Source organism: Nycticebus coucang, chromosome 13, assembly GCF_027406575.1.
Source record: "Nycticebus coucang isolate mNycCou1 chromosome 13, mNycCou1.pri, whole genome shotgun sequence".
NCBI lineage: Eukaryota > Metazoa > Chordata > Mammalia > Primates > Lorisidae > Nycticebus > Nycticebus coucang.
In genome coordinates, this window is record NC_069792.1 from 78,819,936 (window position 1) to 78,835,876 (window position 15,941).

Sequence of the window (15,941 nt, forward strand, 5' to 3'; positions counted from 1 at the left end):
GAATCAGAGAGCATGAGAAAGATACACACACCTGCAAACCTCCCTGGGAAGTCAATTTTTGTGGGTGAAAAAACGAGGCCAGTTGATATTCCAAGGAGGTTGTGGCTTTAGCAGACTACCAAGAACATCGATGTAGGAGGTTTTTTATTTTATTACTTTTATTTTTGGAAAGGGTGTAAATAGTTGCAGTGCTGCTTTGTTTAAGAAACTGGACAGTGAAGTCAACAACAACCACAGCTCTTATCCTGGCCATCATGGAGTTTCCCGAGAGAACTTATCTTGTGAATGATAAAGCCACCAAGATGTACGCCTTCACACTGGACAGGTAACAGATTCCTGCATCTATGTTACAATTGTGTGTCTTGCATATTCAATAAATTTCTAGATCCTATTGCTTGTGAATTTCAAACTTTGACTTTGCCACTTGGAACATTTTGGGACATTTTGGGACATTTTATAAGCTGTTGACTGAGAGACTGAAAAATGTAGTTCTTTTGGTTTGATTCCTTAAATATCCTAAGTGCATAAAGGGAACATTTTATTAAAGTGTTTTCCATCTGTAGTTTTCTTGCAGAAAATGGACATATACAATCTAACATGTTTACTTGTTTTTCTTATTTCCGCATTTAAAACAGTAAGTTTTATTACTTTTTTCATAGAAATTTCTAAATTTTTATTTAGAAAGGAGACTTTTCAATGACAGCAACTTTTCAACTGTGGTTGTATAGATCTTAAAATGATTCATTACTTTCTTACTCATAAAATACCATTATGAATATATATGCCTATAGTAAATATGGCTGATTTTTATTTTTTACATAGTTACAGTTCTTGTTAATACCTCCCATAGTTCCGCCTCCAATACGTTCATTCGTGTTTCACTTGTTGTAATGATTAAGCACATCTGTGCTTAATGTTGGACCTCCATCATGGAAAAGAAAATGATTTCTGGTCCCAGAACTCTGTCTTCTTGAAACATAGTCCAGTGTTAAATACAAGTAAGGACTAGGCAACTATAAAATAGCATGTTTGTGTCATGCTGGGAGCATTCATTGAGAATACGAGAGAACCTATGTCAGACCCAAACTTGCAGGTCAGGGAAAGCTTTTTCAGACGTGGTGATAAAAAAATGGAAAATAAAAATGAATTAGAACAGGATTAAAGAAAATACTTCATAGAAAGTAGGTTTAAGGGAAGGTTTTTCTGGATTGAGAGCTTGATATGTTTGTGGGGTCAAATCTGAGTGGGGAGCAAAAAGAAACACATCAGCATATATAAATGAATGAATAAAAATATGAAATAAATTCATGTTAGGAACAGCATTTAAGAGGATGCTTACCCAATAATAATATGTGTAACATTTATGTTTGTTTTATGGAGCCAAATTAATATTCTAAAGAGTGGCAATATTATGTTTGATAGCATCAAATATTTTAGCAACAGTAAACAAACTTTTCAAAAGAATATTTATGACTTTGCTTAAAACAAAGAATCCAGAACATGTATTATCTTACATCAGAAGAATTATTTTCTTAGAATATTAGAATAGATATAATTTGTTGAGATAATCTGCACTAAAAACAAAGCCTTGCGTTGGGTGGTTGTTAGATTAGTCAGTATTTTTGGACAATAAATTGTTAACCTTTGGGACACTATTAATATAGCATCTGTACATTATTGAAATAACATTTCTACAATATTTCCCTTCTCATCAAAATGGATTATTATCATTCTCTTGCACAAATAAGCTGATCATTCATAGTTACAGGATCTTCTTCACCTCATAAATAGGTATGGTTTTCGGGACATAATGTTTATAAAAACTGTCAAACTCATTTTTATTTTCTTGTCAAACAAAAAAGATTAAATCTGGAAAGGTTTCTTTATTTGTATCCCTTATTTTAGCAGGCAAAAAAAAATGTCAGAGACAGTCAATGCTTTTCTCAAAGTCAGATGGTTAATTGTGGCTGAGCTGAGTTCTGGAGCGATGCCCCTTACCCACTGTTTGTGAATTTAGTGTTTCCTTTCCGCCTCCACCTTTACCATGTGGTCCCCTGAATACTTAATCTACTTCCTCTTGAGATTACATGAGCCTAGACTCCCTCTTTCTCGCTTCCTTTCTTCACCTCTCCCAATCTCCTTCCTCATTTATTTTGTTCTGTCTCTACTACATAGATCTTATAACTTCATTCTCTGATATTTTTTCCTTTTTCTCCTTCTTTGCCTTTTTTTCCTACTTATCCCGAGCTTTTAATTTATATTGCTAAGAAACTAAATCTGAAGGAAACGAAGGAAAGGTTTCACTTATCTATTGCTGTGCAACAAATCATCCCCAAACTTAATGGCTTAACCAACAATCATTTGATGACTCACAGTTAAATTTATAATACTCAAGTCACGTTTGACCTCTGCAATTATAAGAGGTGCTCATCATGACTTGTACTCATCTTTTGTTATTGGTGTATATTGAGTATTATAATTTTAATATGGTTTTTCTCTTTCTTAACAGGTGTATACATTTTTGACACCCTCTGATTTACCATCTCCATTTTAGAGATACAGTAGCAAAGTAGTTTAACTTCTACCGCCAAATGAAAACAAAATTAAAAAATAAGATAAAATAAAAACTTCCCTAAGTTTACAAAAATAAAGCCCCATTTTCTAAATTTTATTTTAAGAGATAAACTCAAAGTTGTGGTTACTGGCATCAAATTTTCTAATATTTTCCTATTTTCACTCTGATTTTCTCCCTATTTCCCCTTTGATATTGCAATAAATTTCTTTGGCCTATTATCCAAACTAAAGCTTTGCCATAGTTGAATGTATGGAAATCTGTTGGGATTTATTCTTTGATAGCAGATTCACATTTCATTTTTTGATACATCATAGCATTTGCTTTTTACAACCTTCTTTAAATAGTACTTATTAGAATTCACATTATTTTTCAGATCAAGAGCCTATTCTGCATCAAGAGAGACTTAGAGAAGTTTGCTCTAAGCTGCAGTGGTTCTGAACCTTCCTAATGCCGTGACCCTTTAATACAGTTCCTTGCGTTCTGGTGACCCCCAACCATAAAATTATTTTGTTGCTACTTCATAACTGTAATTATGCTACTGTTATGAATCATAATGTAAATATCTGATATGCAGGATGGTCTTAGGCAACCCTGTGAAAGGGTCATTTGAACCCCCCCCAAAGGGGTCATGACCCACAGGGTGAGAACCACTGCAAGGGATGACAAGGAATGATTTTTTTTTTTTTTTTTGAGACAGAGCCTCAAGCTGTTGCCCTGGGTAGAGTGCTGTGGCATCACAGCTCACGGCAACCTCCAACTCCTGGCCTCAAGCAACTCTCTTGCCTCCACCTCCCAAGTAGCTGGGACCACAGGCACCTGTCACAATGCCCGGCTATTTTTTTTTGGTTGCAACCATTGTTTTGTGGGCTCAGGCTGGATTCGAACCCGCTAGCTCAGGTGTATGTGGCTGGCACCTTAGCTGCTTGAGCCACAGGCACTGAGCTGATGAGGAATGATTTTTAACTTCTTTGAGGTCATAAACCCTTTGGGGAGCCCATGGAGACTGTGTACTCTTGCCTACCCCCACAAAACATACACAGGTGAGCATGTTGTACACAATTTCAGTGAACCCTCTGAAGCCCACTTTTGGAATTCTGGCTTAGCACTTCAAGGAGCAGTCCCAGCTCAAAGAATACCCACACTGCTTAACTGTAGACTCTAGGACAAGAAAGCAGTAGAGCAAGTCTGTCGCCCATGGGTTTCATACTTGTGGAGTTACCCAGAGGCGGTTCCCTGTATTCGTGTCTTTGTCTTGCTTTTAAGCTGCTCTAGGAGAAGTCCTGCCTCCTGCTCACTTATCACCTGATTTTCTCTGGACACAGGATTCATGAAAAACATAAAATAAAGCCGAGCTTCTTATGACCACAGCAGCCAGGATGCGGCAGAACCGTGGTGTCCCGCCCTGCTCATGCTGCTTCTCAGGGCAAGAAAGGAGGAAACTTCCAAGATGCTTTTGTATTAGAACTCAGGCTCCTCTGTGTTGAGGACATTTGGTGACCCCATTAGCAAATTCTATGATTATTATCAGGGTATGTGTTACAAAACAAGATAACTTATTTAAAGATATGATTATTTTAATTGTCACTTGCCAGATGTTTCTTACTCCCACAGAGAAGATTATTTGAAACAGCTCAAAATTCTGAGTGCTGTTAACAACATTGATAAAAACATCCCAAAGCCAATCTGGCAGTATACATAAAAATCCTTAGAAAGTCAGGTGCCCTGTGACTAAGCAATTCCATTTTTAAGATTCTATTATATGGAGATAATGTATTGAGCAAAGATTAACTGCAATGATATAAATCATAGCAATGCTTATGCAAGAAAATAATTGAAAAAAGAATGAATTGTTCAATAATAGATAATCAGTTAATTATGTTATAGCACACCTAGGGTAATATAATACTCTCCATATGTTAAAAATAGTGACAGAAAATTTAATGAATTGAGAAAATGTTAGTATATGCATATATAGCTAAGAGTCAGGTTCAGAAGCTGTATCTTCAGTAGAATCTTCTCATGACACTGTCATGTTATTTGTATCCATTCTAGTCCTTCCCCCACTGAGTTTCAGCCCTGTGATTTGGGTAGAATTTACCCTAAGTTGAGCTTTAAAAGTCAGCATGGCTGGGGTTAGCCAATCTTCTGAGTGCTACAAGACCTAAGCCAACCAGCTCATCCATACTCCTCTGGTTGGTTTACGTATGGCCAAATCAGCATGCACGTCAAGATTCTTGTTTGGCAATTATGAGAAAAGCGCAAAAGAGCAGAGACTCTCTCGGTGTGTAAAGCAAGCACATGATCTGATTACCTTTGGCAACCGTTCCACTATCATGAGGAAGACCAGCTTGAGATTGAAATACAGCTGAGAACCAGAGAGAAATAGATCCAGAGCCCCATTGAAAGAGTGCCTGGATGCCTCTAGAGATGTTTTCAGTTGAAGAACCAATTAATTCTTATTTGTTAATTATTCTAGCAAGAGCTTTGTCTTCTGTGCTTGCGACCTAAAGCATTCTGATTAATATGAATCCTAATCACGTGACAAAAATGCGTATTTGTATCTTTTAAACCTACACATCAAAGTATCGATAATACTTGTCTCTCAGAAACAAGATTACTAGTGATTTTTCCCTCTGCTTTGTGCTTTTCTGTAATTCTAGATTTTTTATAATGAAAAACCTAAATATAATGATAATTGGAGCCATAATAATAATTATCATTTAAGGCAAAACCATCAGATTTTTATTTCTGAATGGTGATGCAATAAATGAAATAAATCTTCAGATTAAAGCTTATGTATTTATTTTACTTTCAAAGCCAGAAATGCTAACTCCTTAATTCCAGAATCTTGCTTATGTCTTCAAAAGAGTTCTATTAAAAATAATTTTGAGTCTGATTAGTTTAAGGTCCATGCACATTGACATCTGTGTCAGTGAAAACTGGTTTTAGGTGTATTGGTATTGAGGCAGGGAGGCAGTGTGTGCTCAGGTGTGGAAAATACCGGGCTTAGAATACGCACACGGCTGTTTCCTGGCTGCTTGACTGTAGGCAATTACTTAGCATTTCTGAACCTTAGTTATGTCAGCCAAGAAACTTTGAGGTTGTAATGAAGTGAAATAAGCCGAACATAGAAAGACAAATATCACGTTCTGACTTATATATGCAGTCTCCAAAGTTGATCTCATAAAAGTAGAGAGCAGAAAGGTGGTTGGGGGTAAGGCTCACGAAGGAGTAAAGAGAAAATGATTAATGGGTACAAATATATGGCTTGATGGAAGAAATAAGACCTAGTGTTTGATAAATCAGTAGGGTCATTATAGTTTACAATTATTCATTGCACATTTCAAATTAGCTAGAAGAGAATAATTAGAATATTTCTGGCATAAAGAAAAGACAAATGTTTAAGCTGATGGATAACATAAGTACACTGATTTGATCTTTACAAATTTTATGAATGTACTAAATTATCACATATACCCCGAAACTATGTACACGTATCATGCATCAATAAAAAATTATTTAAAAAAGAAAAAATAAACTGCGAAATTGGACTAAATATTTTCTATAATCTTTCTGTCTATGAAATTCTATGATACTATGAATGGCTAGAATCATGCTTTGTGTTTGAATAGAACAGATATTCACTGCCTACTTTGGGAAGTATAAGTAAGTTTCAACTCTCATTTTAACATTCATTGATTCAGACTGCAAAACAGTGGTAAGGTGGTTTATGAGGGTCCATATGAACCCAGCAAGAAAAAGTGCTATGATGTATTAACCATGTTTATATGTATTTGAATCCTTAGTCTGGCTCATAAACATCTATCTTACACCATCCCCCAATTTACATTATTATTATTTGTAGCACAGTGTCCAAAGTCTTTTTTAAAGTGAAATAACTGGGAAAGAATTGCATAAAAAGGTGTGTGATTCTTTTTTCCTCCTATTTCTTTGATATCTCTTAATCATTAGTGGTACCAACTGGTTAAGAGCTTGACTGAATGAAAGTGAATTTACATTATTATTATTTGTAGCACAGTGTCCAAAGTCTTTTTTAAAGTGAAATAACTGGGAAAGAATTGCATTAAAAGGTGTGTGATTCTTTTTTCCTCCTATTTCTTTGATATCTCTTAATCATTAGTGGTACCGACTGGGTAAGAGCTTGACTGAATGAAAGTGAATTTCAGTAGTTGTGAATGCAGAAAACAAGTTCTTGCTTGTTTTTTTCGTACTTGAGAATTCTCGTAGAAGGAGGAGTGGATTACATTCTTAGCTAGTTAAGTCTCAATAGCGATTTCAAGAAGGGACAGGGCCGTTAGTGAGGTACTTACTTGCAACCATGTTCACTTCTCCATCTGTCAAACTCATCCATAGTGTGGAACTCCAGCCGAAACCTGTGAATAAAGACCAATGTCCTGGAGAAGGGCCCGAGGGGCTGGAGTCAGGAGGCTACCATTGCCATAGCAACTCCAAGGCTGTGGAGGACAGAGTGAATGAGAAGACCCATGCCAAGTGGAAGCTCTGTGCTGCGTCAGTGATATGCTTTGTGTTCATGATTGCAGAGGTCATGGGTGAGTCTTTCTCAAGAATTCTCTGCTGAAACAAGCAAACAAAACTTTACATTATTATGAGAAAGCTACCTAAGTTCTTTGAAAGTAAGGTTTAATATTTTCTATTAGTATAAAGCAACAATATGCTCATTGTAGGTAAGTTGGAAAATAGAAGGAAATAAAATAAAATTCATCATCATCCTATGCTCAAGCCACAGCCTCCAAAAACATAATAGCACATATATATATTTTGCACAACATATTTTCTATTCATTGCTCACAGGGTTTTTTGATACATAATTGAGAGAATATTGAATGCTTTTGACCATACCATTAAATACTCTTCAAAACCATTCTTGTGACTGAACAATATTTTCTAATGTGCTCCACTGTAATGGGAATACATAACCATCTCTCTCTTGTTAGAAATTTAGGGAATGTCTTTCTGCTTATGGACAATGGCTACAATGAAAAAAATCTTAAATAAAATTCTGCCTGACTTTCTAGTTAATCTCTTCAAAGAGATTCTTGAAAGTGGAAATAATTCATATGAAGGACATGAAAAAAAAATATATATACATTTTTGGCTGGGGCTGGGTTTGAACCCACCACCTCTGGTATATGGGGCTGGTGCCCTACTCCTTTGAGCCACAGGCGCCACCCAAGAACATGAATATTTTTATTACTTCAGTATTCATATTGCCATAAAGTTAAATGAATCTTATACCTTCCCCCTCTACCTGAGAATATTTCTCTTTCCCAGGACATATTTTAACCTTTTAAAAATCTTTTTAATGTATAGATGAATGTTTCATCTTAATATTCATTTCTTTAATAGTTACTATTAGAATTTTTTGCATGCTTATTAGTAATCTGTATTTCACTCTGTTAACACATTTTCTCCTTTCCTCTTTATGTCTGTTGCTCATTTATTTTATAGAGAACTTTGTTAATTCTTTTTATTGATCTCTGGGAGCTCTTTATATAGTTAGGGTGTTAACTTTTGTTTTGCTAGTTATAACTAATTTTACAGTTTGTTATTTAACTTTTTAATTCTTGTTTTGACTTAGAGAAGTTTCAAATTTCATATATGTAACTATCAAATTTCATTTTGACATGATTTATTTTGCTACTGTTTTACTATTTTTGTGCTTAGATCTTTCCCCATCTTCTGAGAAGATAAATGCTTTCCTTGTTCACATTTTTGTATTTAATTTTTAAATCAATATGAAATTAGCTATATTATGTGCTTTAAGGATGGAAAATTCATTTTCTAAATAGCCACAAAGTTTTCAGCATCATTTATGGAATAATTAATTCTCTCTTCCATTGATTTTTGATGTTTTTAAGGTATTTTATTGATCTGTGTTCCTGTTCTCTGTCAGGAACATAATTAATGTAGATTTATATGTGAATGTTATAACATCTGTTGTTTCTTCCTCCTGATTTTTTATTTGACACAAAAAAGTAAAGGCTACTCATCCATGTTTATTATCCTAATTAAACATGAGAATCATTTTTTTTCAGTTCTCAGCTCCAATTATGACTTTATTGGTATATAAATTAGTTTGGGAATACATCTTTAAAATACTCAGTTTTTTTCCAGGAATATGATATGTTTCTTCATTTACCCAAACATTCTATATCTCTCATCAAGTTTTTACTACAGGGACAGTCTATTTCTTGCAAGAGTTATTTCTGGTCATTTTATGGGTTTACCTTATTCTTTCCAGGGGTAAATGAGCTCTTCTTTTTTTCATGTCCTGTTTTCCATGTGCTTACTTTTTTGTCTTCTGGAAAGTTTTGAATTTCATATATTCATTTTGTACCTAATAATGTGCTTGATTTACTGTCAATTCTAAATGTATTTCAGTGCATTTTCCCTGTTTCTCTTGCGTGCATCCTTCCTACCTTAGTCGATAACCCCCTCTTGTGCAAAAATCATATTTCTCCTCATTTTTAATAATTATATCTCTCTATGTTTAGTATTTTATCATATTAAACAATATCTTATGTTAAATCAAATTTATGTTCAGTTGTTTAACTATAAAGCAAGTTGCTTCTTGAAAGGTTAAATATTTTTATGTTAATAAAATATGCTCTTTACCTTAGGTTTTAAATGACTAACAAATAATCAAGGATAAATGTTGACTTTTTATCAAATACCTTTTAGTTTAAATGTATTGTGTTTTAAAGCATTTGATTCATTGTTAGGTGTATTACATTAAGAGATTTCCTAATATGATATATCTTTGTGTTTTTGATAACAGCTAATATTTATTTAATGTGTACTGTGCATTAAAAACTGTCGTGAGTGCTTTCCATGTATTACCTCAATTAACCCTAGTGAAATTCCAAAAAGGTAGGTTCTATATTAACCCCAGTTTACAGACAAAGAATTTGAAGCACAAAAGGTAAAATAATTCTCTTTTGGAAACATACTCTTGTAAGCGGGCAAGCCAGCATGTAGTTGGAATTCCAGGGCTTATGTTTTTGGGCTCCTACAATGATGCTTCTCAAATTCTTTTTTGAATTTTTGTAGTGGGTTATTCTTTTCATGCATTGCTGAATATGACTCACTAATATTTTTGTTAGGAATTGTATATTCTTATTAATAATTGAAATTTAACTATAGGTTTTTGTTTTGGTGTTATTTTTCTAGGGTTTTCAATCAATTTTTAATGCTTAAATGAAAAGTTTAGTTTTAATGATTTCTTTTTTATAAAGAAACCCAAACAGTTTGTAGAACATTATAATTAACTCTTCTTTTTTAAAGAACTCCCTGGGTATTTGTCTGGCTTTGGAAACATTTTTGGCATAATTTTTTTGTTGCAGATTTTAGCTTCTTTCTTATTTATCGATATACTTAAAATTTCTACTTCTTGAGTACACTATGGTCATTTATATTTTTCCCAAGACATACATCACCTTGAAAATTTCAAATTCATTATCATACATTGAAAGTAGATAGCCTGACAGAAGAATTTACTTATTTCAAAGGTTTTGATATGCAGCGTTATTTATTTTTTCTCCAAATACAAAAAAGAATACTGTAAGCCCCCTGGTATATAGGACCACTGTTACCTGTCACCTTCTGCTACCAATATTTTGGTGGCTACATTCGTATTTATTTCTCAAAAGGAGGGCTTACATGAATAATTATCTAAGATTAGAGAAAAACAGACGTTGCTAAGCTATACTATCTAGTTAGCAGAGTTGTTTGGTTTCTTCTAACTATAGAGTCTTTTGGCCTATACGCTCGTATTTGGACTTTTATTGCTTTTGAAAACTGGAAAACAACTTAGGTACATCTAGTCCAAGACAACTTCAGGGTTGGTAATAACCTTCCAGTTAAAGTTTACAAAATTAATTAATGTCGCACAACTTCTAGAGTCTGGAGATGACCCTTCATATATGGGTTTAATAACTTGATGGAGTTCCAAAAAATTTAGCAGTTGTAATCTAAAAAATTCCCTTTGGAAATCCATTACTAACTGCACCAGAGGGGTGTTGTTTTTTATTATTGGAATTCAGAAGAGGGTAGACTATATTCAGTTGTTTCTATAAGAGATTGACAAGATGGAAAACCTAATAACAGAATTTATTTGAAATGTGATTTGAAAAGGTGATGTTCTTGACCTTCCAAATAAAGTGCTGGTGCACCAACTGAAAATACAGCTCAAGAAGATGTGCCAACTGATTTGTTTCCTCCACGACTTCCTCTTCCTCTGATTTCCTCTGAATTCATATGGATGTTGAGAATGGGTGACATCTTCTCCCCCAGCTAATGTCTAATCAATACTTTAAAACATTGTGCTCTCTCACTCACAAAGATCAGTTTTCTCCAGAAACTTTTTTATATGCTGCCATTTTGCTTTTTATTAAAAATTAATTTTCAGTTGACAAAATTATATATGTTTATTGTGTACAGCATAGTCCTTTAAAATATGCATGCATGGTAGAAAGGCAGAATTGAGGTAATAAACATATGCCTCACTTCACATACTTGTCTTTTTTTTTTTTTTTTTGTAGTGGGAACACTTAAAAACTACTCTCTTAGTATTTTTAAGAATATCCTTGTTGGGCGGTGCCTGTGGCTCAGTGAGTAGGGCGCCTGTGGCTCAGTGAGTAGGGCGCCGGCCCCATATGCCGAGGGTGGCGGGTTCAAACCCAGCCCCGGCCAAACTGCAACAAAAAAAAATAGCTGGGCATTGTGGCGGGCGCCTGTAGTCCCAGCTGCTCTGGAGGCTGAGGCAAAAAAATCATGTAAGCCCAAGAGTTAGAAGTTGCTGTGAGCCGTGTGACGCCACGGCACTCTACCCGAGGGCGGTACAGTGAGACTCTGTCTCTACAAAAAAAAAAAGAATATCCTTGTCCAACATCTCTTGAACTTATTCATCTTACCTAACTGAAATTTTATGTCCTCTGAGCAACATCACACCCAAGTTCTCCCTCTCCCTACCCCCACTCCAGTCCCTCAGATCACTCTACTTCCCACTCCAGTCCCTCAGATCACTCTACTTCCCACTCCAGTCCCTCAGATCACTCTACTTCCCACTCCAGTCCCTCAGATCACTCTACTTCCCACTCCAGTCCCTCAGATCACTCTACTTCCCACTCCAGTCCCTCAGATCACTCTACTTCCCACTCCAGTCCCTCAGATCACTCTACTTCCCACTCCAGTCCCTCAGATCACTCTACTTCCCACTCCAGTCCCTCAGATCACTCTACTTCCCACTCCAGTCCCTCAGATCACTCTACTTCCCACTCCAGTCCCTCAGATCACTCTACTTCCCACTTCAGTCCCTCAGATCACTCTACTTCACTTCTATAAATTCAATTATTTTAGATTCCATGTAATAGTGAGTTCATGTGGTGTTTATCTTTCTGTCCTTGGATGATTTCATTTAAGATAATGTCCTCCAGGTTCTCCATGTTGTCACAAATGACAGGATTTCCTTGTTTTGTAAGGCTGAATAGTATTCTATTGTATACATGTACAATGTTTTCTTTATCCATCATTTCCTAATGGACACTTAGGTAGATTTTATATCTTGACTATTGTGAATAATGCTGCAATGTACGTGGAATCTTTGTTACATACTTACATATGGAAGATCTGATACCACTTAGACATATTGATTTAATTTCCTTTGGATATATACCCAATTACTAGATCATACAGTAGTTCTATTTTTAATTTTTTAAGGAAACTGTATACTGATTTTCCTAATGGCTATGCTGATTTATATTCCCACAAAGTATATGGGAGCTCCCTTTTCTCCAAATGCTCACCATTTATATTTTCTCTGTTTGTTTGATAATAGCCATTCTAACAAGTATGAGTTGATATCTCATTGTGATTTTAATTTATTTGTCCTAATAACTAGTAATGTTGAGCATATTTTCAAATGTTGGCCATTTGTATGTCATCTTTCAAGAAATGTCTATTCAATTTCTTTGCCCATTTTTAAATCATGTTATTTGTTTTCTTACTATTGAGTTGTTTGAGTTCTTGATATATTTTGGATATTATCCCTTTCGGATGTATGATTTGCAGATGTGTTCCCTTACTCTGTTGGTTGTTTCCCCATTCTGTTGACTGCTTCCTTTGCTGTGCAGAAGCTTTTTAATTTGATGTAATTCCATTTGTCTATTTTGGATTTTGTTACTTGAGCCTCTCAGGTCATCTCCCCCCCGCCCCCACCAAATTATTACCCAGATCTGTTTCATGTAGCTTTTTGTCATATCTTCTTCTGGCAGTTTTAAGGCCTTGCATCTGGGGTTTAAGTCTCTAATCCATTCCGAGTTGATTTTCACATATGGTGTGAGATAGGCATCTAAATTTTACTTCTTAATTTTTTGCATAAGGACATCTAGTTTTTCCAGGACTATTTATAAAAGAGACTGCAATTTCCCACAAAAGATGTTTTTTCTTGGCATCTTTGATGAAAAACCTATAGGCTATAAATGTATGGATTCATTTCTGGACTCTTTATTCTGTTCCACTAGTCTATATGTCTATTTTTATGCCAATATCATGCAGTTTGGATACCATAGCTTTATAACATATTTTGAAGTCAGGTAGTGTGATGCTTCCAGCTTATTCTTTTTACTTAAGATTGTTTTGGCTATTTGGGGTCTTTTGTGGTATTATATAAATTTTAAGTTTTTTTATTTTTCTGTGAAAAATGTCATTGGCATTTTTATAGGGTTTGCATTGAATTGGTAGATTGCTTTGGGTGGTATGAAATTTTAATGTTAATTCTTCAATCTATGAACATTTATTTCTTTCTTCTTTGATTTCTTTCATTGGTGTTTTATAATTTTCACTATTCAAGTCCCGCTATGGTGAATAGAAATGATAAGAGTGGTTGTCTTTTTCTTCTTCCTGATACTAGAGGAAAAGCTTTGAATTTGTCACTGCTAAGTAGGTTGTTGGTTGTTGGTTTGTCCTATGTGAGCTTTACTGTGTTGAGGCACATTCCTTCTATACTGAATTTGTTGAATGTTTATCATTTTGCTTTTAAAATGCCTTATATTGGACGGCACCTGTGGTTCAGTGAGAAGGGCACCAGCCCCATATATCGAAGGTGGCAGGTTCGAACCTGGCCATGGCCAAACTGCAACAAAAAATAGCCAGGTATTGTGGAGGTGCCTGTAGTCCCAGCTACTTGGGAGGCTGAGGCAGGAGAATTGCCTAAGCCTAGGAGTTGGAGGTTGCTGTGAGCTGTGATGCCACTGCATTCTACTGAGGGCGATAAACTGAGACTCTGTCTTTAAAAAAATAAATAAATAAAAATAAAATGCCTTATATCTTTAGTGGGAAAATGGGCAGCTATTCACCTAAAGTCAGCTAATAAACCTCTTCCTCTTTCTTCTCATTCCTGTGAATAAGTCTAGAATTCTAATCTGATTTTAGAGCTGGAAGAAAGTGATATTGTCAACAAATAAATTAAAGAGATGCCAACTAAAAACATTTAGAATTTAAGCTATATGGTTATTGAGCTGATCTTCCTAAAACATGTTTCTTCTATCTTCAAAATTCTTCAATGGTTCCCTTTTGCCTAGTTCAGTGGTTCACAACCCTTTCCTCATCATGAAAACCTGTAAATTTTGATGAGCACTGAGCTAAACTGATAAGGTTGCTTGTAGCTGGAAAAGACTGGTTTAGAGCTCTTACTGTGCAAAGCTCCACTTGGCTTCCCCAAGTGAACAGTGATCAGCCTATTGGAATGCCCTGGCATCCTGGACAATTTGAAAAATTCTTACTTTTTCTCTTAAGATAGTCTACAATCTGATTGCTAAACTGACTATTAATATTTCTTGTCCTACTACTTCCCTACATGTCTGTTCTGTTTCATCCAAATTTATTTATTCATTCTTTCAAAAATAATCCTTGCACCTTACAGTCCCCGTAGCTTTTGCTTATGCCTTTTTCTTTGAATGAAAAAGCCCTCTCCTCATTGTCCAATACTGATGAAAATCCTGTCCCCCATTCAAGACCCCAATCCACAAATCACCTGCTCCTCCAAGCCATTCTTGACCACTTTAGAGAAAGCAATTCTTCTTAGATCACTATTAGAGATTTGGGGTTCCCCCTGAAGGATATGGCATTTGAGCAAGGCCTTGAAGGATGGGTAGGAATTGAGAGGCGGCAATAAAGGAGATAAGAATGGAATTTAAGATGGAGGGAGCTGAATGAACATTACTTACTTCTATCATCTGGGAAATGGTAAATATCAGGTCTTACCTTGAATGATTCCAAGTGGGTAGATCTGAAGCAGAACAGAAAATCTATATTCTTAGAAACTTAGGTGTCACTTTTTGTAGTTGACTAGTATTTCCTGTTCAGCAAATATTCTCATACTTTTTCCTTGGGTTGTAATTCTGGTCCTCCTGGCCTGAGAACATCAAGCACATGGGCAAGGCTGGCGTGAGATACCAAACTGCATTGATTAGAATCTCAGGGTCTTTATATAGAGAAGTTGGAAGAAAGTTCTCTTTCTTTCCTGTACAAATCATAAAATAAAATCATTTAGGCCAAGAACTCACAAAGGTCCATATTTCCTGTGGAAGGGGAGGAATTCTGTCTTCAACAGAATGATAAATAGCAATAGCTGAGACAAAGAAGAGCCCTGAGAACATTTTTTGAACCTCAGGATTAGACTACACCTGACCAAATCTCACACAGATTTTGTTTTTTTCCCTCAGTAATGAGCCAATATACATAGAGTGCAAAAAAAAAAACCAAAAAAAAACATATTTTAAGAAAGGAAAAAAACCGTGTTAAATTTGTAATAAAGTCATGTTTGACTTCTGCAATTAGAAGGAGTACTCAACGTGACTTGTGTTCATCTTTTGTTACGGGTACATAAGGAGTATTACAATTTTAATACAGTTTTTTTCCTTTCTTAAAATGTGTATATATTTTGGGGCACCCTCTGCATTATCATTTTGTTATTGTTCAAGTTATTTTGGGTTTGGCATTTGTGACTTACAGTTGAAAGAGCCTCTCTGAAGCAGGGGTGTTGGGTAAAAAGTGGTTAATGACGAATGTAGCTAGAACGGTCATTGTGGGTATTAAGAAGGACTAGGGTGCAGCTGAAGAATGTGGATTCATTCTGTGTTGTAGACCTGGGGGAGCAATTGAAGTTTTGTACGGGGAGAAGCTGATCAAAGAGCTGTGTTTAGGAGAGAGGCTGCTGTAGGATGGAGAGCTGACTGGAGGAGGAACTAGGGAAGAGCATAAGCATGTGTCTGCTCTTAACGAGCCTTACAGTCCGTTGAGTCGGGACACGTTCTGATTGCTTATG

At 35.5% G+C, this 15,941-nt stretch overlaps 1 protein-coding gene across 1 annotated transcript in view; it reads left to right on the plus strand.

The window, feature by feature from the left end:
* Positions 1 to 254: 254 nt before the first annotated feature.
* The window catches only part of SLC30A8 (solute carrier family 30 member 8), a 42,069-nt gene continuing 26,382 nt past the window's right edge, over positions 255 to 15,941 (plus strand). The window contains exons 1-2 of the mRNA XM_053559312.1: positions 255 to 325; positions 6,950 to 7,146. Coding sequence (XP_053415287.1) covers positions 255 to 325; positions 6,950 to 7,146 — 268 coding nt within the window. The remainder of the gene's footprint in view (positions 326 to 6,949; positions 7,147 to 15,941) is intronic.